General features: G+C 38.6%; 1 protein-coding gene across 3 annotated transcripts in view; it reads right to left on the bottom strand.

Moving 5' to 3' along the window:
* ZFAND3 (zinc finger AN1-type containing 3) overlaps window positions 1–24,637 on the bottom strand; it is a 350,329-nt gene that overhangs the window by 213,262 nt on the left and 112,430 nt on the right. For all 3 annotated transcript variants that reach the window (XM_047735018.1, XM_047735019.1, XM_047735016.1), the window contains exon 2: window positions 20,595–20,635. In XM_047735018.1, the coding sequence (XP_047590974.1) occupies window positions 20,595–20,635 (41 nt within the window). The remainder of the gene's footprint in view (window positions 1–20,594; window positions 20,636–24,637) is intronic.

Here is a 24,637-nt window from a genome sequence, read left to right on the forward strand (position 1 = left end):
TCTCTGTCAAATAATCAATCTTTTTTTAAAAAGGGCTCTAAGGGGCGCCTGGGTGGCTCAGCGGGTTAAAGCCTCTGCCTTCAGCTCGGGTCATGATCTCAGGGTCCTGGGATCCAGCCCCGCATCGGGCTCTCTGCTCCGCGGGGAGTCTGCTTCCTCCTCTCTCTGCCTGCCTCTCTGCCTACTTGTGATATCTGTCAAATAAATAAATAAATAAATTTTTAAAAAATTTTTTTAAATTTAAAAAAATTTTTTAAAAGGGGGCTCTAAAATTCCTTCCAATCAGGTATTCAACGGTCATATTTTTTAGTATCACATGATTAATGGAATTTAACATTTCAACACTTTCTAAAAACAGTGTTATAGAACATTTATGATGTACACTGAGTAACTGAATGGACACAGAAGAAATGTACAATCTAATTTAGCTTTTGACTGCCATTAGAAGTCTAAGGCTTGTGTTTAAAAACTTTTTGGGAAAGAGTCTTCCTGACATTATTTTTTGATTCAAGTATGGAAATTAATAGCTACTGGATCTTAAGCCACATGAGTCAATTTTATGGCAAGCTGGCAAATTCAATGATTTCTGAAGATATTGAGTATTTTCAAAGATACTTGTCTTGGCCTGTTCAGCAACAGGTCACATTACTGTTAAGGAGAAGGTAACAGCAAATCTAAGCCTTAATTATCTTTACTCAGAAAATTGAGCTTCAAATATTATCAGTATCGGTGTTAGTCTTCAAAAATGAGGCATGGAACATTAATAATATTGTTATGACCATCTCTTCAAATCATCGCTACAGCTTGCAAGACTTTTATAGGACAGTGACAGAAATGTTTAGGTTAAGTTTAACTTGTCTAATTAAACTAGCTTCCTCTAATACAGAGCTAATTTCTCCAGGAACAGCTTTTCTGCAGCAGGACACATCTACATACTTTTTAATTGTTTCACAGAAATGTGTTCCTCTTGTTCTCTCTTGCTTATATAGGTTAATAAATGTTATAAGGTTTCTAAAGCCATTACCAAGTCTTTATATAACTTTCTTCTTGGTGTCTGTATTTCAAAGCTTTTAAAAAAGTCCTATTTTCTCCTTCAAAATAGTCTTACAGAAAACAAGAAAACACAAGCAACTTCATGATTTCCTTGTATCAGTGTTCAGTTCTAGAGTTTATTAGATATATCAGCTAAAAACAGAAGTACAGATACAAAGATAATACTAGAACCCTCTTAGGAAGGGTATCTCCCTATGGAGTAAACAAGTAAATAGCTTATGAAGATCTATACAAAGGGATCTGCCCTTTAAATCTGGATGAAAGTGCTACTAAAATTCAAAACAGTTTTAAGTCATCAATGACTCAAAATTCTACTGTCATCAGAAAATAACATTCACACACTTTGGGAAAATCTTATACTTTTCCTCATCATTTTCAAGTATTGTTTCGGAGCTCTCTACTACACTGAAAACTTGGCTTCATATATTAGAAAAATAAATAGGCTAACATAGCTACAGTTTTATACACCTGCACCTTTCTAAATATGAGCAGTTCAAAATTCAGGAATTCAGAAAATTTTGCTAACACATGTCTTGATCATGAAGAAAAAAGTGGATATGAAATGACAAACTTCTTAAAATTTTATTTGGTCTATGAGGAAATGTACAGAACCATTCTTTTATGGAGGTAAATCTTTATCCTTCTTTTCCCAAAAAGTGCTGATCTTTAGTGATGATTCTTTGTTAGTCAAAGAGTTAAAACCATCTCTTTTACTCCCAAATGAGTGTCAGTCCTACTCAGAGGTGCCATGTTTTATTTAAAACATACTCTTTCTCAGTAACCACTTTCTTCTAATTGGCAAGGCAAAGCCAGGTCCCTAAAGCACACAGCTCGTTACATTCAGTTTGGATTACAAAAACACACGATGAAACAAACTGCATTGAAACGTACAAATTAACAGCCCAGGAGTATGGGACAGGGAGGTGGAATTACATTGTAATATGGAACAAAACCCATAGGGAGGCTGGGGAACAAATCACTAGTGTCTCTATAAACTAAACAAGGTTTCCAAATGAGCAAATACAAAGGCAGAGGACAGGCTTTTCCATAACTCAACCAAATTGCTAAGTATGGTTACAACAAAACCAGACTTTTTTTCAACACTATTATGCACACATGTAGAGAGAATGGGATTACCAAGAAGGTTTAAAAAATGAAACCTGCAGGCTGCACTATCTAAATATGAAACTCATCTTTGCTTTCACACTGACAATGTGGTAACAGCCTTACAATTAAATCACACCTCCAAACATTTTTTTAAAAAATCTTCTGAGAAGCTAAATACAGGAGACTAAATTAGAAATGGTGCTTCACTATGCAGCACAGAAAGCAAGGTTAATGAGCTAAGTTATACGAACAAGACCAAGAAAGATGTTACAAAATGAAGATCTCACCACCAAAATAGAGAATGCATTAGACAACCCCTCCTTTCCCACCACACATGCACACCTTTTCCCAAATTAGATACTCTGTGAAGCTTCCAGCACTGTTTCTCTGATTTTCCCTGGAGATCTAGAGACAAACTACAACTGAACTAGAAGAAAAGAGAACAGGAGAAGTCTAAGCCCTTAACCTACACACAAATGCAAAACAATACTGCTGCTACCTCCTCACAGGGTCATTTACAGTAGGATCCCATCTAAACGTCCTACCTTCACTCCTAACAAAATTTAACAGCCAGCGAAGATTAAAATGAGCATCTAAATGCATAAATCAAAATCTCAATTCCTTGCTTTAAGATTTATTTAATCTCGGGGCGCCTGGGTGGTTCAGTGGGTTAAGCCGCTGCCTTCGGCTCAGGTCATGATCTCAGAGTCCTGGGATCGAGCCCCGCATCGGGCTCTCTGCTCAGCAGGGAGCCTGCTTCCTCCTCTCTCTCTGCCTGCCTCTCTGCCTGCTTGTGACCTCTCTGTCAAATAAATAAATAAAATCTTAAAAAAAAAAAAAAAAGATTTATTTAATCTCAGTGGGGCGCTGGGCCGCTCAGTAGGTTAAATGTCTGCCTTCGGCTCAGGTCATGATCCCGGGGTCCTGGGATCATGCCTGCGCTGCTTAGCAGGGAGTCCACTTCTCCCTCACCCTCTACCCTTGGCTCGTGTTCTCACTATCTCTCAAAAAAAAATAAATATAATCTTTTTTAAAAAAATACTTGGGGGGCGCCTGGGTGGCTCAGGTTAAAGCCTCTGGCTTCAGTTCAGGTCATGATCCCGGTGTCCTGGGATGGAGCCCTACATCGGGCTCTCTGCTCAGCGGGGAGCCTGCTTCCTCCTCTCTGTCTCTCTGCCTGCCTCTCAGCCTGCTTGTGATCTCTCTGTCAAATAAAAAAAAAAAATCTTAAAAAAAAAAATCTTAAATAAAATCTTAAAAAAAAAAAAAAACTTGGGAAAATTATTTAATCCATTTGAACAGCAGTTTCCTTATTTGTAATATGGAGATACAAAATCGCCAAAGTTGTGAGGATCAAATCACATAATATTGTGCAAAATGGCTTCATTAGATAAAAGGAATACAGAAATCTTACTATTGCAATTACTTCATCTCAAGATTTTACTGCCTTTTTAAAAACATAATTGTCTGTGCCCTTTCACCATCCCGTTTCACCAACAGTAATCCTTGTGCTACTTCTATTTTAAGTATCCTTTTTTTTTAAGCATTCCCCTTTTAATATGTACCCTTATTATTTTTCTTCAATCCAGAAGCACTGAGTTAAAGTACCTTTTTCTTCACTCTATCCAGTATTTAGTCTAAGAGCAAATTTAAGAAATTTAAAACAAACCTTTGGTAATATTAAATTGTTAACACACAGTAAGTTCTACTTCACACAGCAGCTGAGCAGTGAGGCTTCTAAATGATATAGTATTTTGTATTGTTAAAAATCATATTTTATATAGTACACCTATGGCTCGGTTGGTTAAGCGTATGCCTTTGGCTCAGGTCATGATCCCAGGGTCCTGGGATGAAGTCCTGGGCCCGGCTCCCTGCTTAGAGGGCTTGGCCCTTTCCCTCTGCCTGTAGCTTCCCCTGCTTGTGTGCTCTTGTTCTCTCTGTCTGTCTCTGTCAAATAAATAAAATCTTATTTTAAAAAAATCATACTTTAGATATACATTAATGGCCTGCAAATAATGCCCTATCATTTTACCACCACCCCTACTGTGTACTAAGTTTAAGTGCATGGAGGTTATAACCAGAAAGTATCAAAAATCAGCCTCACCATAACCCTCTCACTCGAAGAGTCAGATTAAGAATTACTGTATCTGGGGGTGCCTGGGTGGCTCAGTGGGTTAAGCCGCTGCCTTCGGCTCAGGTAATGATCTCAGAGTCCTGGGATGGAGCCCCGCATCGGGCTCTCTGCTCAGCAGGGAGCCTGCTTCCTCCTCTCTCTCCGCCTGCCTCTCTGCCTGCTTGTGATCTCTCTGTCAAATAAATAAATAAAATCTTTAAAAAATAATAATAATAATTACTGTATCTGTAGCATAGTGGAGTCAAGATCAATGAAGCACAAAAATGGTCTCATGGTGCTTTCCTGAGTCTACCTGATAGTCATCAATGTTCCTGCCAAACGTAAAAGAAGTCCATAAACCTACCCATCATTTCATTTGCATAGTCTACCAATATGAACAGTGAACTCGTGCAGCTTTGTGTATCTTAAGGCTTACCGTCTTCGTATATGAAGGGGTCAACCACATCTAACCCAAGCAGATATCAGAACCAGGAGTCTCTCCAAGCTTCTTTTGATAGAGGTATACCATCAGTATAAAATCTGAGCACACATCTCTTACATGTCTATTTGTTTTAAAAATAGTTACATTGGGGCGCCTGGGTGGCTCAGTGGGTTGGGCCGCTGCCTTCGGCTCAGGTCATGATCCCAGAGACCTGGGATCGAGTCCCGCATCGGGCTCGCTGCTCAGCGGGAAGCCTGCTTCCCTTCCTCTCTCTCTGCCTGCCTCTCTGCCTACTTGTGATCTCTCTCTGTCAAATAAATAAATAAATAATCTTAAAAAAAATAAAAAATAAAAATAGTTACATATTCCTACAGTGGACTGAATGGTGTGGCCCCTCCCCAGATGCCTCACCAACAATATATATATATATTATATAGCTCTCTAAAACCTGTGAATGTAATCTTATTTGTTAAAAATACCTCTGCAAATGCAATTACGAGTTTCAAAATAAAATCATCCTTCAAAAGTGGGGGCACTAAATCCAAAAGACAGATATATGGGAGAGAAAGCCATGTGGAGATGAAGGCAGACACTGGAGTAATGTGTGTACAAGCCAAGAAATGCCAAGAATTGCTGGCAGGAACCAGAAGCAAGAAGCACAGAAAGGATTTCCTCATAGAGCCTCCAAAAGAAACCAAGCCTGACTGCTGACACCCTGATTCCAAACTTCTGCCCTTCAGAACTGTAAGAGAATAAACTTCTGTTGTCTTAATCCACCCAGTCTGGGGTAATTTGTTATGGCAGCCCTAGGAACCTAATACCAATAAGATTATATATACATTACAAAAATCAACAATATATATATAGGATGATACAAGTATGCAAGCAGAAATCCTAATATTTTCTCTCTATGCAATGGATAATCCTATACACCATATGAAGAACACAGCTTTAGACCAGGACATGGACAGAAATAAAGTCAAATGAGAGCCAAACTATCTTAAAAATCCAATTAACTGGGGCACCTGGGTGGCTCAATCAGTTAACCATCTGCTTTTGTCTCAGGTTATGATCCTAGGGTCTTGGGATCGAGCCCCAAAGTGGGCTCCCTTCTTGGTGGGGAGTCTGCTTCTCTCTCTCTCTCACTCCCTCCGCTGCTCCCCATGCTTGTATTCTCTGTCAAATAAATAAAATCTTAAAAAAAAAAAAGCCAAAAAACCGAATAACTATTAAATTCTTCTATTTCTCCTAAAATACTGACACACAGTGACAATTTTTCTACTAAAGGCCTAAAAGCAGCTACCTGTCTGCTACTTAGAGGACTGAGCATTGTGTGTCCCATTAGAAATGCAACAATTATTTTTGACATAATTTCCATGACAACACCATCTTCAACACACTGCTTCATTTATCTTGACTTGCATAATAATTAACCACACAATTTAAGAATGCTTATTAGTGAGACAGCAAATTGCTATAGACTAAGAGGTCAGAAAGGGCTGCCAGAGTTCAGCTTTGCTAATCAGTTAAGGACCTGCTGCCCTTTGTCTTGCTTTCATTTGAGAGCAAGGAAGGCAAACCATGGAGAATAGGGTTTCTAACAAAGAAACAGTCTTAACATATTCAAACAAGTTTAGGAAAAAAAAAAAAGAGAAAACTTAGGGTTGCAACTGTGCTATAAAAAGAATGATTGAGGGGCACCTGGCTGGCTCAGTCCTTAAGCGTCTGCCTTTGGCTCAGGTCATGATTCCAGGGTCCTGGGATCAAGCCCCGAATCGGGCTCCCCAGCTCGGCGGGAAGCCTGCTTCTCCCTCGCCCACTCCTCTGCTTCTATTCCCTCTCTTGCTGTGTCTCTTTCTGTCAAATATCTGTCAAATAAAATCTTTAAAAAAAAAAAAAAAGATTGAAAGAAACTTCTATGTCCATCAAGAGAGGACTAGATCAACTGGAGCATGGTATAACGAAGGTGACCAATAACTTATCAACCAAATGTTTTGGTTGATAAACCAAATAATTTATCAACCAAACATTTTGAAGGATACAAAGAGGTGTAATTAGTTTCACTGTCATAAACACTCTAAACTGAGACTATTCAGGGTAAATCAGGATACTGATTTTAACAGAATATTATAAACCAGGGGTGCCTGGGTGGCTCAGTGGGTTGGGGCCTCTGCCTTCGGCTCAGGTCATCATCCCAGGGTCCTGGGATCAAGCTCCGCGTAGGGCTCTCTGCTCCTTGGGGAGCCTGCTTCCTCCTCTCTCTCTGCCTGCCTCTCTGCCTAATTGTGATCTCTGTCAAATAAATAAATAAAATCTTAAAAAAGAAAAAAAGGTGTGGCATGACTAGGGCAACATATGACTTATATATTTTTTAAAACAGAATCATATTCTGTTTATATAAGCACCCATTCATATTAAAAAGTACAAATGCAAAATTAAGAAGAGTGATTCTTCGTAAGATGGAAAAAAAAATCGGGGTAGAAGAAAACTAAGAGATTTAGTTCCCTTTTAAAATACGTTGTAAAACAGGGCACTTAGGTGGCTCAGTGAGTTGAGCATCCAACTCTTGGTTTTGGCACAGGTCATGAACTAAAGGTTGTGAGATGGAGCCCCATATCAGACTCCCCATTCAGCAGGGAGTCTGCTTGAGATTCTCTCTCCCCGTATGCCCTCCCCCGACTCATACACACTCTCTCTAAAAATAAATAAATCTTTTTTTTTTAAAGATTTTATTTATTTATTTGACAGAGAGAGATCACAAGTAGACAGAGAGGCAAGCAGAGAGAGAGAGGGAAGCAGGCTTCTTGCTGAGCAGAGAGCCCGATACAGGACTCGATCCCAGGACCCTGAGATCATGACCCGAGCCGAAGGCAGCGGCTTAACCCACTGAGCCACCCAGGCGCCCCAAAATAAATAAATCTTTAAAATAAATAAATATATATATATATATATATATATATATATATATATATATATGGGGACGCCTGGGTGACTCAGTGGGTTAAGCGTCTGCCTTCGGCTCAGGTCATGAGTCCCGAATCAGGCTCCTTACTCCACAGGGAGCCCGCTTCTCCCTCTGCCTGCTGCTCCCCGTTTGTCCTCTTCTCTCTCTGACAAATAAATAAATAAAATTTTTTTAAAAATAAATAAAATAGGGGCGCCTGGGTGGCTCAGTTGGTTGAGCAACTGCCTTCAGCACAGTTCATGATCCCAGAGTCCAGGGATCGAGTCCCACATCGGGCTCCCAGTTCCACAGGGAGTCTGCTTCATCCCCTGACCTTCTCCTCGATCATGCTCTCTCACTGTCTCTCTCTCAAATAACTAGATAAAATTTAAATAAATAGATAGATAAAATGTTATAAAAAAAAAACAAAAAGAACAAAAAAGTTAATATTTTTCAATTCTGGTTTGGCTTGTGGACGTTTATTATATTATTTTCTGTAATATCCTGAATTTCAGACACCCACACCAGATACCCACCAATGGACACACACTGGCTGAGAGAATTCAATAAGCTGAACTGCTTCTTATTAACCAATGCAGGATCAATGTATATATTACACTTGAGAAATCTTTTTTAGATTTTGTTTTTAAGAAATCAGCATATAGGACAGTAAGCAAGTCAACAAAATTACAAAGACAGAAACACCCTATTCACATGCTTCATTTTAAGATCAGCAGCCACCTTTCTTCTGGAAAAGGTGATTTGAAAAATCAAGGTTAAGACAAGCATACAAATTCTAGTATCTTGCCCCAACCTCACCATGTTATAAAATGACACACTAGAGACGGTAGTTTGTTTTATACTGTTTTAGTGATGGGTACAGAGTTCCCACAACTTCTAAAAGAAAACACACATAACAAGAAGTGCTTAAAATTTTCAGATTCACTCTGTTCCTCTTACTACAGAACCTCAAAACTCAGCTGTAACCTACAACTCTTATTCGCTTCCAAAAGGGACTGGTATATCAGGCCATTTATACTCTGAACTTCTAACATGGAACAGAAGCAGAAAAGAGATCAGAGTACAACTCCAAACAGTAAGAGCTACAGGTTCGTGAGGAAATGTTTTAATTTACCTCCTATGAAACAGGAATTTGTTACCCTGTTCTGGAAATTACCGTGAAAAACAAGTTGCCTTGAAGAGAAATGTTTGCATGTTGGTTTATCTACCATTCCACCCCATACCCTGCATTGTTGTATCACTGAACTTGGATGTCAACATTTAGATTCCCAGTGCTGTAACCTATGGCCAATTCTCGTTTGCTCACTTCAAAAAGAAATTAACCACTTATGGAACATGTCTGACATAAGAACATACTTACCTTTTAAAATATCTATAATATTATTTATAATTACATTAATAAAAGTTTAACATAGATATAAACAAAATTAAAAATCCCCCCAAATCTCCCCAACTGCCAAAATTAAATTTTTCATGTACCTTCTCTTTCAGCTTTATCCCATGCAACTATATATATATAAATTATGTTATATATGTTAGTTATGGGTATTTACCCAAACAAAACTAAAATACTAACTCAAAAAGATATATGCACCCCTATCTTTACTGCAGCATTATTTACAATGTCAAGATATGGTAGCAACCTAAGTGTCTGGCAATAGATGAATGGATAAATAAGATGTGGTATATATACACAATGGAATATTACTCAGCCATAGAAAAAGAACAAGATCTGACCATCTGCAACAATATGGGTAGACCTAAAGGATACTGTGCTAAGTGAAATTAAGTCACAGGCAGGGTGCCTGGGTGGCTCAGCCAGTTAAGTATCTGCCTTCGGCTCAGGGCGGGATCCCTAATCAGTGGGGAGCCTGCTTTTCTCTCTCTCCCCAGCTTGTCCTCTCCCTCTCTGGCTCTCAAATAAATAAATAAATAATAAATTAAATTTTAAGAAGAAAGGAAGAAAGAAGTATGAGGCAAGGGCCACCATTTTGACTGAGCAACCCTAGTTGACAGCAGTCAAAGCAGTGGTTGTCTCCGTTTCCCCTTCCCCTTCCCTTCTCTGGTTGACTTCCCAAGCCGCTTACCTCCACAGGCCTGATCCCACGAAGTCCCAGAAACAAGAAGAGGAGAATCCTGCAGAGAAGACTGGTGAAGAGATGCAGGACACAGAGGAGAAAAAAGCTATTCTTACTGAGAGAGCCAAGGAGGCAAAGCTAAAAGCCAAATATCCAAGCCTAAGACAAAAGCCTGGAGGTTCTGACTTCCTCATGCACAGATTCCAGAAAAGGCAAACATACTTTGACTCAAGAGACTACAACACGGCCAAAGACAAGATGAAGAATAAGCGATCCCAAGTACAGGACGAGACAAGAACCTGGTAACTAGTGATCACATCCCCATCTCACAGGATCTGTCACCAGCAAACTGTGGGGTAAGCTGGGCCCCCCCCCTTCTCTCCCCTTCCTCACCCATTGGACTTTTATTTATCATAGGGAAGGATGGAATGAATGCCTCATTAGATCTTCTCACCTTGCTAGCCAGAAATGACTGCAATTCTGCTGTGTGCTGCTGAAAAGGGATGTGGGTTGAAAAAAGGCTGAGTTCATTTCTTTGGTTAAACTGAGACTTCTACACCCTCACATAGCCCAGGTAGGGGTCAGAAATAAGAGACTATGATTGGATAATGTTGCAAACATTCTTTTGTTTGCAAAAGGATAGATGTGATTTCCCCTTCTGGAAGAGAGTATCCCAAAACTGGTAAGCTAAGCCTTGGGAATAATATGGTAGATTTATATCTGGAGGCTAACCTGACATACTTGGGATAAGGCAAAAAGATTGAATGAGATGTGTTGTCTGTGCCTCTAAGTGTTTTTCTCCCTTAGGCTGCTATTGCTTCGTGTTTCCATCATGGCAGGTTTAGAAAATCCTCAAAAAGAAAAACTGATTTGCTTGCCTAAAACTAAATGCCCACTTAACCTCCCTTACTCAGTGAGTATCTCTTGACAGTTTACCCTGGTTCTTAAATAACAAAGACTAGAGAACATTATTTACATGAAACAAGCACCTTCTCTTTCTCTTCTGGCATGTTGCTTTTCCAAGTATCACGAGATAGTGGAAAGAGCACTGGGTTTGGAGACAAGATATCTGGGTTCTAGTTGCACTCTATCTCAGTAGAACTGACGCTTAACCTTGGTCAAGCCTTTTAACCTCTATGGCTGCCTATTTCCTCACCTGTAAAAGAGCTAAATATAGGTAAGATTGATTCTAATTTAACAATCATATAACTGCCAGCTGGAAAAAAAAATCTATGATATTCATTGTAAAACTAAGAAGGAAGGCCAATGGGTGAGCCTACACATGGGAACCATTTTACAAATACATGGAGCAAGATGAAGCTGAGATTCGGGGTTTATAAATTCAGGCAAGAGGGCCTCACAAGTATCATGGTCTTAAGAAAAGGAAAGGAAGCTTAAGGAAAAAGCTTAAGAAGCTAGCTTCTATGGAAGCATCTTGCCCCCACCCACTTTCCTGGCCTTTGCTGCTAAAAAGCTATGGACCTGAGGACACATGCTCAGTCACACTCATGTGGTAAAATCCCACATTTCAGATATAACCAGATGCCAGATATATTGTTAAGGAGACCAGAAGTAAAAGGACAAACAGAGCCAACCTCCAGGCCTTGGTACTAAGGCAGGGCTGAAGCAAAAGTTTCTTTCTTAGGCATTGATTCACCTTTGATGGGGGTGGGGAAGTGGTCAGGGAAAGAGAAAAGAGCATTGAGAAATCTCTGCTTTCCTACAGCTCAGTAATGTTAGTCCAATGAGATGAGAAGGAGAAGCAGCAATAATAAATCTGTGAGCAGGTGGAGGAAAGGAGTGTTGGTGGCCAGCATCTTCAGTATACTTATCACTAGCTTGGCCTGAATCAAACTGCTAATTAGGACAGAAGAGGACCAGAGTAGAACAGGCCGAGGGCAAGATTCTGTAATCCTCCTTTGCCTTCTCATCTCACAAATTCTGATACGCCAAACATTTGGCCAAATGAGAACGACCATGAACTTGTTGATGCATATGCAGGGTGACGGCAGGTGTCTATACTTTTTTCCCTGACTGGTCATTCACTTGTCAGGCTATCACTCAGATTGGATGGAAGAAAAGTTGGTGAGGAAGGAATGCAAAGAGCAGAATTCCCAGATTCCCTCGCCCCCAGATTCCTTCACTGTCACTTGCATATAATTTTTCTGTTTCTTGCTCCATTTCCTCATGCTGTCTTCCTTAAAGTCCATGTGGGAAGAAGGAAATGTGGAACATCGTTGTATAGTTTCCTCAATGTCAGCCATGTACATAGATATGCCATATTATTTTATATAAATATATAACTTTGTACATGTTCTTTAAGAAAGTACTGCAAGATTTCACTTATTATGTGGAATCTAAAAAGAAAAATAAACAGAAAAGCAGAAACAGAGCCATAAATACAGAGAACACACTAGTGGTTGCCAGAGGAAAAGGAGGTGTATGTGCAAAATAATTAAAGGAAAGTGGGACATATAGGCTTCCAGGTATGAAATAAGTCACAGAGATGAAAGGTACTACAGAGGGAATACAGTCAATGATACTGTAATATTGACAGTGATACTGTATGGTGACAGATGACAGTTATGGTGAGCACAGCATAAAATACAGACTTGTCGAATTACTGTGCTGCACACCTGAAACTAATGTAACATTGTGTGTCAACTATACTTCAATAAAAATAAAAATAAATTATGTATAGTCTAATCAAAAACAAGATACCACACATACTGCTCTGTAGTCTTATCAATCAGCATTTAGCTGATATCCTTATATTATTTTTGAAAGGGAAAATAAAGATCCCAAATAAACTAATGGCATGTTAAGAGCATAAATTCTTGTTATGAATAAATTATAAATAATTATAAGTTAATAAAAATAAATATAATATATAAATAATATATAAATAATAAATAATAAAATTATAAATAAATTCATGTTAAGAGCATAAACTCTATTATTCAGTAATAATTTCTGATTTAGGTAGAAAATTTGACAGCAATGAACAAGACTGATAATTTTCAAATTGGATACAAAGTATGCAGCAATGAGGAAAATAAAATCCTCCTTGACTACTGGCCATTTCAAACACTTAAAGCCTCTCCAAAGTCCATTTTGAACTAAAAACAATAAATATATGACAATACTGAAAAATAACAGAAGTAAACATGAGTGGCGCCTGGGTGGCTCAGAGGGTTAAGCTTCTGCCTTCAGCTCGGGTCATGATCCCAGGGTTCTGGGACTGAACCCTGCACTGGGCTCCCTGCTCAGCGGGAAGCCTGCTTCTCCCTCTCCCACCACCCCCCCTGCTTGTGTTCCCTCTCTCCCTGTGTGTCTCTCTGCCAAATAAATAAAATCTTAAAAAAAAAAAAAAAAGTTTTATTTTCTCTCCAAAGTATCAGAAACCAGCATCTAAGATTACTCTTTTGAGTAAGTACCTGAAAACAGAATCTTACAAAACTAAGTTATCACCTAGCTCTAGAGTCATGCTAGAATGTGTTTCTTGGGGCGCCTGGGTGGCTCAGTGGGTTAAAGCCTCTGCCTTCGGCTCAGGTCATGATCCCAGGTTCCTGGGATCGAGCCCTGCATCAGGCTCTCTGCTCAGCAGGGAGCCTGCTTCCTCCTCTCTCTCTGCCTGCCTCTCTGCCTACTTGTGATCTCTGTCTGTCAAATAGATAAATAAAATCTTTAAAAAATAATAATAATAATAATTTTTAGAAAATTAAATAACTATACCAGCAGCTTATAATTTAATAAGTCTTTATCTGTATTTTTAATTAACTTCAATTGACAAGAGATCTCTTATACTTTAGTTCCTCTATTTTTGTCCCTTTCTGTAAATTGACGTGTTAATGCACATTAAAAGTATTCCTTTTTTTTTTTTTAACTGAAGTATAGTTGACACAAAATGTTATATTAATTTCAGGTGTAAAAGACAGGAATTAGTCAAGTCTGTATGTTATACTGTGCTCACCACAAGTGTACCATCTGTCACCATACAATGCTATTACAGTATCACTGACTACATTCCCTATGCAGAACCTTTCATCCTCATGAGTTACTCATTTCATAGCTGGAAGCCTGTACCTTCCGCTCCCCTTTACCCATTTTGCCTGTAACCTTATTGCCTCCCCTCAAGCAACCACCAGTTTGTTCTCTGTAATTATGAGTATGTTTCTGCTTTTTATTAAAAGTATTCCCTTTTAAGAGATCTAGTCTGTAATGTTTAAAAAAAAAAAAAAACACAGCTTCTTGTACTGCAAGTAATTATCTCTCCATATTTATCCCATCTTGTATGAATCATAAACTAGCATATATCTTGAGTGGAACAATATATTCAGTTCATGTCTACAGTATAAATAAATTGCTTACTTTGATTTCTCAATGAAGTACTTTTGTCAGTCTATAAATAAACATTTTAGTGTCAGTTTTTAAAGGAACATACTGAAAATTATTTATACATTAAATACATACAGGATCAACTGGTTCTTTTTACACTGAGCACATGCTAAGTTTGTCTTTTGATAAGCATCTAATCATCAGTGCTACTCAGAGAACCTTCTGCCCCCTGGGACAGATCTTCAGACTCACTCCCTTATAAAGTAGAAAATAGCATATACATAATAACAACTTCCCAGTCATCATACTCCCCTACAGTAAGCATGTCCAAGGGTGGTGGAGATAATGCCACACTGCTGAAGGAGTTACTCCTGTCAGTTCTTTAAAAACTTCTGCTTTCCCCACTTGTGATCATCCCATTTGGTGTTTCTCTCAACCATACTTTTATTTAGCAAAACCATTCTGTGAAAAGCACTGCTAATATGGTAATACAAGAGGGCTTTGTGAATGAGGTACTAAATGTCCCAAAATATCAAAGACTAACAGTATCTTAATTGGGTTTACACTCAAACAGAAAATAGCCAGTATCATTGCTACCTTTGTAAGAGGTCAGACTAGAGGCTATGCTTGACTTTTCGTATATATTTTAATATTGCAGCAATCAGGTTTATTAGTTCATGCTTTCACAGAGAAAATCATGTAATTCAAACTACTCAAGAGTTGAGAATAGACAAAAGTCAAAAAAAATCAACTGGTTAATCCTTTGCCTAAAGACAGAAAAGAAATATGTCTATTTTCCAAAGAAAATGGGAACCCAAAAAACTCAATGACTTCCCAATAAATTTCTGCAATTCAGCGGTTTTCAAATCACAGTCGTTTTAAATTATAAACCCAGTAATAAGTTATTTTCATTTATCCAGGTAACTCAAACACAGGTTTCACAAAAACAGTATTTGCCCTTAATGTCTGCAGTGCACGGATTATTTTCTATCCCACTCAATTTTTTAAAATGCAATCATGGTGCATCTGGGTAGCTCAGTCAGTTGAGCATCTGTGTCCTGGTTTCAGCAGAGGTCGTGATCTCATGCATCATGAGAAAGAGCCCCAAGTTGGGCTCGGCACTCAGCAGGGAGTCTGCTTAAAGATTCTCTTGCTCTGCCCCTTCCTGCTAAAATAAATAAATCTTAATTGATTAATTAAATGCAACTGTGACCCATTAGATTGATTTCTCTAACCACTAATGAACCACAACATCCAATTTTAAAAACTTCATTAAAAAGTACTGGTTCAGGGCGCCTGGGTAGCTCAGCGGGTTGAGCATCTGACTCTTGGTTTTGGCTCAGTTCATGATCTCACAGGTCGTAAAATCAGGCCTCATGTCTGGCTCTACACTCACTGGCGAGACTGTTTAGGACTCACTCTCCCCCTCTGCCCTTCCCCACCGTCATGCACTCTCCTGTGCATGCTCTATTTTAAAAAAAAGAAAAAAAAAAAACTTTTAAAAAGATGCCCCCCAAAATAAGTTTATTTACCATAACTATAAATATCGTGTTGTGAAATTTTGAGGCTTTCTAGTATAGACATTTACTGATTCTTGCACAAACAATATAAAAATATTTAATAAAAGAAAAAGCATGAAAGAATATTATTTTAGAATATTATCAAGGGGGAGGAAAGCTAAAAGTGAACCAAAAATGATGATCAAATAGCTTTAAGAACTAGAAAGATTTGGGGCGCCTGGGTGGCTCAGTGGGTTAAGCCGCTGCCTTCGGCTCAGGTCATGATCTCAGGGTCCTGGGATCGAGTCCCACATCGGGCTCTCTGCTCAGCAAGAAGCCTGCTTCCCTCTCTCTCTCTGCCTTCCTCTCAGTCTACTTGTGATCTCTCTCTGTCAAATAAATAAATAAAATCTTTAAAAAAAAAAAAAGAACTAGAAAGATTTGTGGCAAGATGAATTGATAACTTACTTTCAAGGATGCTTAAATATCATCCTTTTCAATACTTTACACATTCTTTCCATAACTTCAAATAAACTGCATATCTGCTAAGTAACTTTTTATCCTTTCTTTAGAGGTAATATAAAAATAGTTAACACTCTCAACTGGGAAGGATAAAATATCAACTAAAAGGTGGGAGAATTCCTTATCCAGACTGCAAGTACTTCTGGCTTCTGCTCACAGATAGTCTCAGTCTTAAGAAAACTATACCAATGTTTCCAAGAAAATATATAGAGAATTGTGATCTGAGGAAAGAAAATACTAAACATGCATAAGGGGCATTGACAATTAAGTAGAAAAAAAGCAAACACTTATGAGAATGTAAAAAATATATATAATAAAAATAACTTTCCTTTTTTTTTTTAAGACTACATAATAACCTCAGATAAAGAGAATTCAGAAGACCATTTTCAATCCATTGCAACTCAATTCATAACATTAGAATCAATCTTTTTTTGGTGGCTTCCCAGAATACTCGCTTTAATTTTTTTTGACTTTTTTAATTTAAATTCAATTAATTAACACATAATGTATTATCAGTTTCAGAAGTAGAGATGTCAGTGATTCATCAGTTTTATATAATACCCAGTGCTCATTATATCACGTGCCCTCCTTAATGTCCATCATTACCCAGTTACCCCATCTCCCTTCCCCACCAGCAACCCTCCCTCAGTTTGTTTCCTATGATTAAGAGTCTCTTATGGTTTGTCTCCCTCTGTGATTTCATCTTGTTTTATTTTTTTCTCTCTTCCCTTTGATCCTCTGCTTTGTTTCTTAAATTCGACATATGAGAATACTTCCTTTAAACATCCTTGTGATTCTGACACAAGAAAATCTTGGATGATAAGGGTCTTTAGGTCAAAGGCACTTAAAGGTTAAGAAGTAGCACATTGGATGTGGGGGGTTGGGGGGGGGGGGGGAGACACCTCCAAATGTCCTAAACTTATTTCAGCCAGGCCAAACCAGGATTCAAGATGCCAAAAAATAAAAATGCATACAATATCCTCCCATTTCAATGAGAGAAATTCTGGTTAAGCTGCAAGCTATTAGGAACAGCAAATCCAACTGGTACTCTTCTACATTCATGCAAATGGCTGATACAGACATTCCTTATTGTAACAGTATGGAGAAACACTATTATTTGGTATACAATTTACTGGCAAAATTAACGATTCAATGGCTTTTTTGTAACTTTCATTTCCCATTCCCTTCTTATTCCCTTTCTCCAACTTCAAATACCCCAGGAATCTTTTATAAAGAAAAGGAAAAATAATCTGAAGTGACAGTAGGTATTGGGGCATATGCTCACCATTTGACAGAGTATTTCATCAGAGGCAAACAGTTATCAAAGTTAGCTATAAACTAGGACCTACAGTTCCTCACCTAGTAAACTACTATCTCAAAGATTTTAAACATGTTTTTTACTCATTTCAATTTTATGCAGACAAGTTACAACAAACTCACTTTTTCACCACAAAGATTTATTCTGAAAAGCAATCCTGAAAAATAACTAACCTAATGGGACACAGCAGCTGTTTCTAAAGTGATTTTTCCATCTTTTAAAAGCACACTGTATCCTTTATGGTAAATTTTAAAAGAGTATTTAAAATCACAGTGGCTTTGGCCAAAAAAATCTTGATGTTGTCCTACACATCTAATATCTATGCTGCAAAAATGTATTTCTGTACTCTATTTCCATACAGGAACAAAATCCACAAATATATCTGTAACGTTCAATGACTTTTCTTCTGTACTTCAAAAAAGAACACTAAATGCTACTTCCACAAGCAAAATGTTACTAGTCATTCCTTTCAAATGATGCTAAGGAAATTAAGAATATGGGGATGGGGGCGCCTGGCTGGCTCAGTGGGTTAAAGCCTCTGTCTTCAGCTCAGGTCATGACCCCAAGGGTCCTGGAATTGAGTCCAGGCTGCTGGGATCAAGCCTGCTCAGCACAGAGCCTGCTTCCCCATCTCACTCTTTCTGCCTGCCTCTCTGCCAAATAAATAAATAAAATCTTTAAAAAAGAAAAAAAAAGAATATGGGGATGAAGATAAAGGGGAAAAAAGGAATATTTTCTTTACACACTTGAAAATACCCTCTTAGGGGCGCGCTTGGGTGGCTCAGTGGGTTAAGCCGCTGCCTTTGGCTGAGTCATGATCTCAGAGTCCTAGGATGGAGCCCTATATTGGGTTTTCTGCTCAGCAGGGATCCTGCTTCCTCCTCTCTCTCTGCCTGCCTCTCTGCCTGCTTATGATCTCTCTCTGTCAAATAAATAAATAAAATCTTAAAAAAAAGAAAAGAAAATACCCTCTTAATATTTTTGAAAGCAAAAAAGCAAAAATGACAAAGCTAAATAAAAAGTAAATGGACAAAGATCACCATGGAAACAATAAATAATTATCACTATAAAAAAAAATCAAACTACAAGTACAACGAAATGCAAAGAACACACCTGAACTGCCTTCACTGGTAATTTTTAAAATTTTGTATTTAGTCAGGGACACAAGATGGTTCTTTGAGTATCTGATGTGAGCTCCTTTACTCAAAGGTGCCTGGCTTTGTCCCAAAGCCACACTTTACTGAATTATAAGGGGAAGCTAGCTCTATATGGAGATAGTCATCAATCTAATACACATTTTGTCTCATTGCTATTTTCATCTTTACTATAAAACTTAAACTCTCACCAGTAAGGAAGCATTTCTTCATATATGTGTAATTGTAGACATACAGAGTAAAAAAGTTACAATATGCTCACTTAATGGCAGACATACTGTTAAAAGTTGGATAAAAACCAAACTTACCAATATTTTTTTGCTTGTAAAGACCCAAAATGTTTGACAAATTCCGAACTTTTAACAGATACAAACTGCCACCTTTCCCAACTCCCCCAGTTCCCTCCCAACTATCCCCAAATTTAAGCATAAACGTAAAGAACTAAAGCCTAACTATGATTATGTTCTTACCCAAGTAGCATAATGAAGAGAAGGTGAAATCTAACAGTCTCTCCTTAACCAATCTCTAGCTATAGGCTCTTCTGAGCCCTCTTCTCAACTAGGACTCAACCTTGACCTATAAAAACTATAAAAACTACAGACTCAACACAAATGGTTTCATCTAGGCCTCCCCCAAACATTAAATATTTAAACAAACACCAACACATTTTCTAACAACTCAAGGCCCCCTCCCCAGGATGACCTTAGCCCCTCTTAAAGTGCCTGCCTGAGAAAGCCCACGGCTACCAAAAAATTAAAAGTTTTTCTAGCTGTTAACACCTGTCTACAAGCCTCTGACCACCCTATCTTAGACCATTTACTATTTGCAACTGAATCCTTCCTCTGTCCCTTTGAGATGCACATGCAACTCCTAAATCTCAGGAATCCCTATCTCAAGGACATGAAAGCCATTCCTTTAAAATCTAACCATCAAGAATGGTAGGGCCTATGTTTATAAAAAAAAGTATTTAAAAAAAAAAAAAAAAAAAGAATGGTAGGGCCTCAGTCTCTCAGTCTCAGTAGCATAGAATCTAAACTTCCAGGACATCAGCTAGTAGACACAACCAAACTAGTCATCACTTACACTGACAAACCCTTTATAGTTCTTTACTTCCCTGACTCTACTGAGCCAAGCTAGCAACTAGCTAGCTCATTCTCCATTCTCCCTCATTCTCCTCATTCTCCATTTAAAATGCCCAGGTACCTCTGCACAAACTGAAGTTGTATTCAGTTCAAACTGAACTCTGCCCTATTGCTATATTCCTGATCCAAATTCCTGATCAAAATCTGTCCTGCATCCAGCTTTATCTTTGACAAAATGACTAGAAAGGAAGATCAAACATATCTCATTAAAGACTTAGTTATTTCATATGAGATCATTAGATATAAAATTCTTTTTTAAAAATGAAGGTTTAAGTTCATGAAGGAGTCATAGTTTATGGAGTCAACCAATCAGCATTTGGGGGGGTGGAAAAGGCCCTTGACAAACATCAAGCCCAAGCCCTTCATGTTACAAATGATGACTCTAAGGTCCAAAGAGATTAAGTGATTTACCCAACGTAATTTCAACAAGGGAACTGGATTCTAGGGCTAATTCAACATGATTCTCTTCCTGACTCCAACATGAAAATATCCTCTCTCTTGCATTCTCATTGGTAAAAGCAATATTCACTACTAATATTTCAAGTCAAGATCAGAGATGAACATGTTGTTATCCTACTACAACACAAGTTTTTATAGTTTCACTATATGCCCACCACCGTACATTATTAAAGTCTGTTGGGTGCAAGTACACAGACAATTTTATTTCACTCAGGGAAGGCTGTTTCAATTGTCCTAGGGAAATATATGAAGTACCCTGGTAAAGAGAACTACTTTCACATATATGCAAAAGAAACAAAACCCCATGCATAAACACAAAGGAAGGCCAAATAACTTAGATCGTCTTAAAAAACAATTAAAAGAAGAAAAACTAAAACAAATAAAAACCCTTTTTCTGCACTTACCAGCAAAGCATTTGGAACAGAGATTCATAGTCTTGCTGGACCTGGGGCAAAAAAAAAAGAAAAAAAAGAAAGAAGAGCTAAAAATTCAGTATTACTCTAATGAAAACATAAAGATGTTCAAAATTAAGCAAGAAATCTCCTGGTCAGGGGATTAGCTAAAAACTAATGCTAATTAAATCCCTAACCAGCGACCCACTCCCCCAAGAAAATGAAAACAAACAGAACAACAAAAACTAACACACACTTTGTTATCAGTGCATCAAACAATGCTTTATTTTTTGTGATGAGCAAAATTCAGAAATTGCATAGCATCGAGATCAGAATTACTCTAACATGCCCAGATGACACAGGAATCATTTTGTCCCATAAGATTACCACATTCCCTTTTTCACAATGGAACATATACCACAAGTGAAGGTATCACTACAAACAAGGAAAATTTTGTCTGTAAAGGAGTAAAACTTTCTACTCAGATACACCCTCATTTTTCTCCCTAACATTATCTGAATTTTTATCTCATCTTCTTTCCCTTCATTCTAGTCCTATTTCAGATCCTCATCACATTTTGACCCTGTTGTTTAAAATTCTTTCTTCAGAGGTTCCTAATCAAATTATTTTTCATGTCCTTTGATCTGTTAATAATAGCTACAATTCACTGAATACTAACTCTGATGGGCACTTAACATACATTATCTTTTTTTTTTTTAAGATTTTATTTATTTATTTGACCGAGAGAAATCACAAGTAAGCAGAGAGGCAGGCAGAGAGAGAGGAGGAAGCAGGCTCCCTGCTGAGCAGAAAGCCCGATGTGGGGCTCGAACCCAGGACCTGGGATCATGACCTGAGCCGAAGGCAGCGGCTTTAACCCACTGAGCCACCCAGGCGCCCCTTAACATACATTATCTTATTAATCTTTCCGCCATCCATGAGATGGGTATTACTATACCACTTTGTTTCTAAAATGCACTTTAAAAAATCACATTGAAATTTCTACAACCAGGAAACATCATACAATTGGTTACAAATGATGTCTAAATTAATGAGGAAATGTTCCTACCACCACCTCCCAGGTGTTATTAAATTGAGGGATCTCAGGAAATAGAGGATAGTCTTATCTCCATTTGACAGGCAAGCAGCTTGCCCAAGGTCACAGAGCTGGGGAACTACAGAGGAAATACATGACCCTGGCCAAACGCCATCCTTTGTTCATAGCTTAACACAGCACCTGACACTACAAAGCAGCACAGGCACAACACGGTGGGCAATCAATAACTTGTCTACTAAGTTCTTCTCGTTGCTGTTTCCCTTCTTGATCCTGTTCCAAGTGGACACATTCCTACAGCTTTCTTCCCCAAACCTAGAATACTCTATATTGGATAAACTGAACTATTTACAGCTTAATTCCTCAGCAACTCCCTTCCCAGTATCTCGGTCCTTGCCCAGAGATATTCCTATACACATTAAGCCAACTTTCTTCTGCCCTCCCTAGTAAATTCTACAATTAATGAAAGCCTCCCTCAAAAGTATTCCCTAATGGCTATGGTTGTCTTCCAATGTACTGGAATCCAAGACCTAATAGCAAGTAATTGTCACAGAGACAAAATTGGGGAGGTGGGTAGGAGGTGGGGGTCCACTGTTTCTCCTTCCCCAAAAGAGATGCTATGTTAACAAGTGAATCTTTCTTTAGGACTCTGCTTAATACAAAGACATCAAAGGCAATAAGGAAATTCTGAGTATTAAGACAAAAAGATGTTATTATATTGGTAAAAATTTATTTATTACATGGCTACTATGTGGTAAGCACACCAGATGCCTTCAACTCCATTTTAACAAATGAGGAAAAAGAGGCTTCCAGAGGGTATATAATTTGCCAAAGATTAAAGAAAAAGTATGTGGATGAACCTGGTCTGCCAACTCCAAAGCCTGTCTTCTTTTCACCATGACAAACTAGGGCCTCTGTCCCCAATACAGAAGTTGAAGGGTACACATAAATCCTGAGTCAGCACTCTAGTAATTTAGGAATATGGTCCCACAAGCAAAGATTTAATGTACACTGATCAAGTAAGCTCCTTGAGAAAGCAAAGGCTCTCATAAGGAGGAAGCCCAATCCCTGCCCTCCTCTCCAAATACACATACACATAGGGAAGCCACCTCAGACTGCCAATTATTTCAGTTCCAACTGAAAGAAAACTGAAGATGAAGGAATTTCTTTGTTTACTAGAAATCCCAGGAAAGCAAACCTCTTCCAGATGTGGTCCCTATCTTTTGTCCATGCAGTAGCACAGAGAGCAAGAGATAACTTGATTAGCACTTCTGATGTTTCCCATTATCCTGCAGGAATCATGGAAAGTGTGCAGAGAACCAATGAGGGCAGCTCAGCACAGCAACAGTTTTATCATCTGTGTTTCACAAAGCTGGTAAGAAAGAAAAAAAAAATAGCAAAAATTGCATTTTTCTCTGCATCCCCTTCTCTCCCTTTAGAGAATTTTATTTTATTTTTTAAAAGATTTTATTTATTTATTTGACAGAGAGAGACACAGAGAGAGGGAACACAGGCGGGGAGGGAGTGGGACAAGCGGTGGCGGGGGCGGGGGGGGGGGGGGGGGCAGGCTTCCCAACGGGCAGGGAGCCCGATGTGAGGCTCGATCCCAGGACTCCGGGACCAGGACCCAAGCAGAAAGCAGATGCCCAATGACTGAGCCACCCAAGTGCCCCGGAGAAATTTTTTTTAATATTTTATTTATTTATTTGGGAGAGAAGAGAGCACAAGAAGGGGGAGTGGCAGAGGGAGAAGGAGAAGCAGGCTCCCTGCTGAGCAAGGAGACCGATGTGGGGCTGGATCCCAGGACTCTGGGATCATGACCTGAGCCAAAGGCAGACACTCAACCAACTGGGCCACCATCCTTCCCTCCCTTCAGAGAATTTATTTAAAATATCCACTATACCTAAATCTTACTAAGTGACATCCATTCCACTTTCTGAATAGGAATTTCCCAGCAATGTTCTTAACAATCAGGTTATGAAAGAAATAATACAGCTACTGATATTATTAACCAAAACAGAGATGTACAAAATCTAAAATAAGCCAGCCTTTGGATATAGAAATAATGGCCACTAGTAATGCCAACTTGGATCACATAGTTCAGCAACACAGAACTTGAAAGAATCACCAGAGGCTTCTGAGACCTTTTCTCTTTTCTCATATTCAACATGTAAAACTTGAAGCTAACCACAGGCATACAACTACTGATGGCCCATAGAAAGGCAATGTGATCAACCTGCAGTCTTGAAACAGACAACAGACTTCTCTATGTGACAGCAAACATGAAAGGGAAATAGGATTCTTTTATGTCCCACTGCTCCAAAGAAACTCCCCTTATAGAGATCTCCAAAGGCTACCATGCTTCTAAAACCAAGGATTAGTAGCTTGAATACTGGCCACCCAAAGAGATTAAATCCTAACCCCGGAATTTGTAATCCCTGGAATTAAATTATCTTGAAAAAAAAAAAGGTCTTCACAAACAAATTAAAGATTCTGAGTTTACCATGTATTATCCAGGTGGAACCTAAATGATACCACAAGTGTTTCTGAGAAAGGGCAAAGGGAGTCTGGAGAGATGCACAGGAGAGAAGGAGATATCAAGATGGAGGCAGGGACTGCAGCAGTATGGTCACAAACCCAGGAATGCTGGGACAGCTCACTGAAGCTGGAAGAGGCAAGGAATGGATTCTCCCCTAGAACCTCACAGAGAGAAGGCAACCCTGCCAGATTTTGGCCTTTCAGCCTCCAGAACTTTAAGAGAATAAATCTCGCTGTTTTAAGTCATCCAATTTGTGGTAATTTGTTACAGCAGCCTCACAAAACAAATACACAATTAGGTCTCCGATCTCCTCTCACTCCCTCCCTCAATACCATTCATCCAGATGTACCCCTCTCGAAATTCCCTTTACTTTCACCTTCTTGTTCAGATTCTAGATCAAATTTACTGCCCAAACCTAGTTTTCCTCACCTAACTCTCTCTTATGGTCACCTTTGCTGGTTC

The sequence above is a fragment of the Lutra lutra genome, chromosome 6 (assembly GCF_902655055.1).
Source record: "Lutra lutra chromosome 6, mLutLut1.2, whole genome shotgun sequence".
Taxonomy (NCBI): Eukaryota; Metazoa; Chordata; class Mammalia; order Carnivora; family Mustelidae; genus Lutra; species Lutra lutra.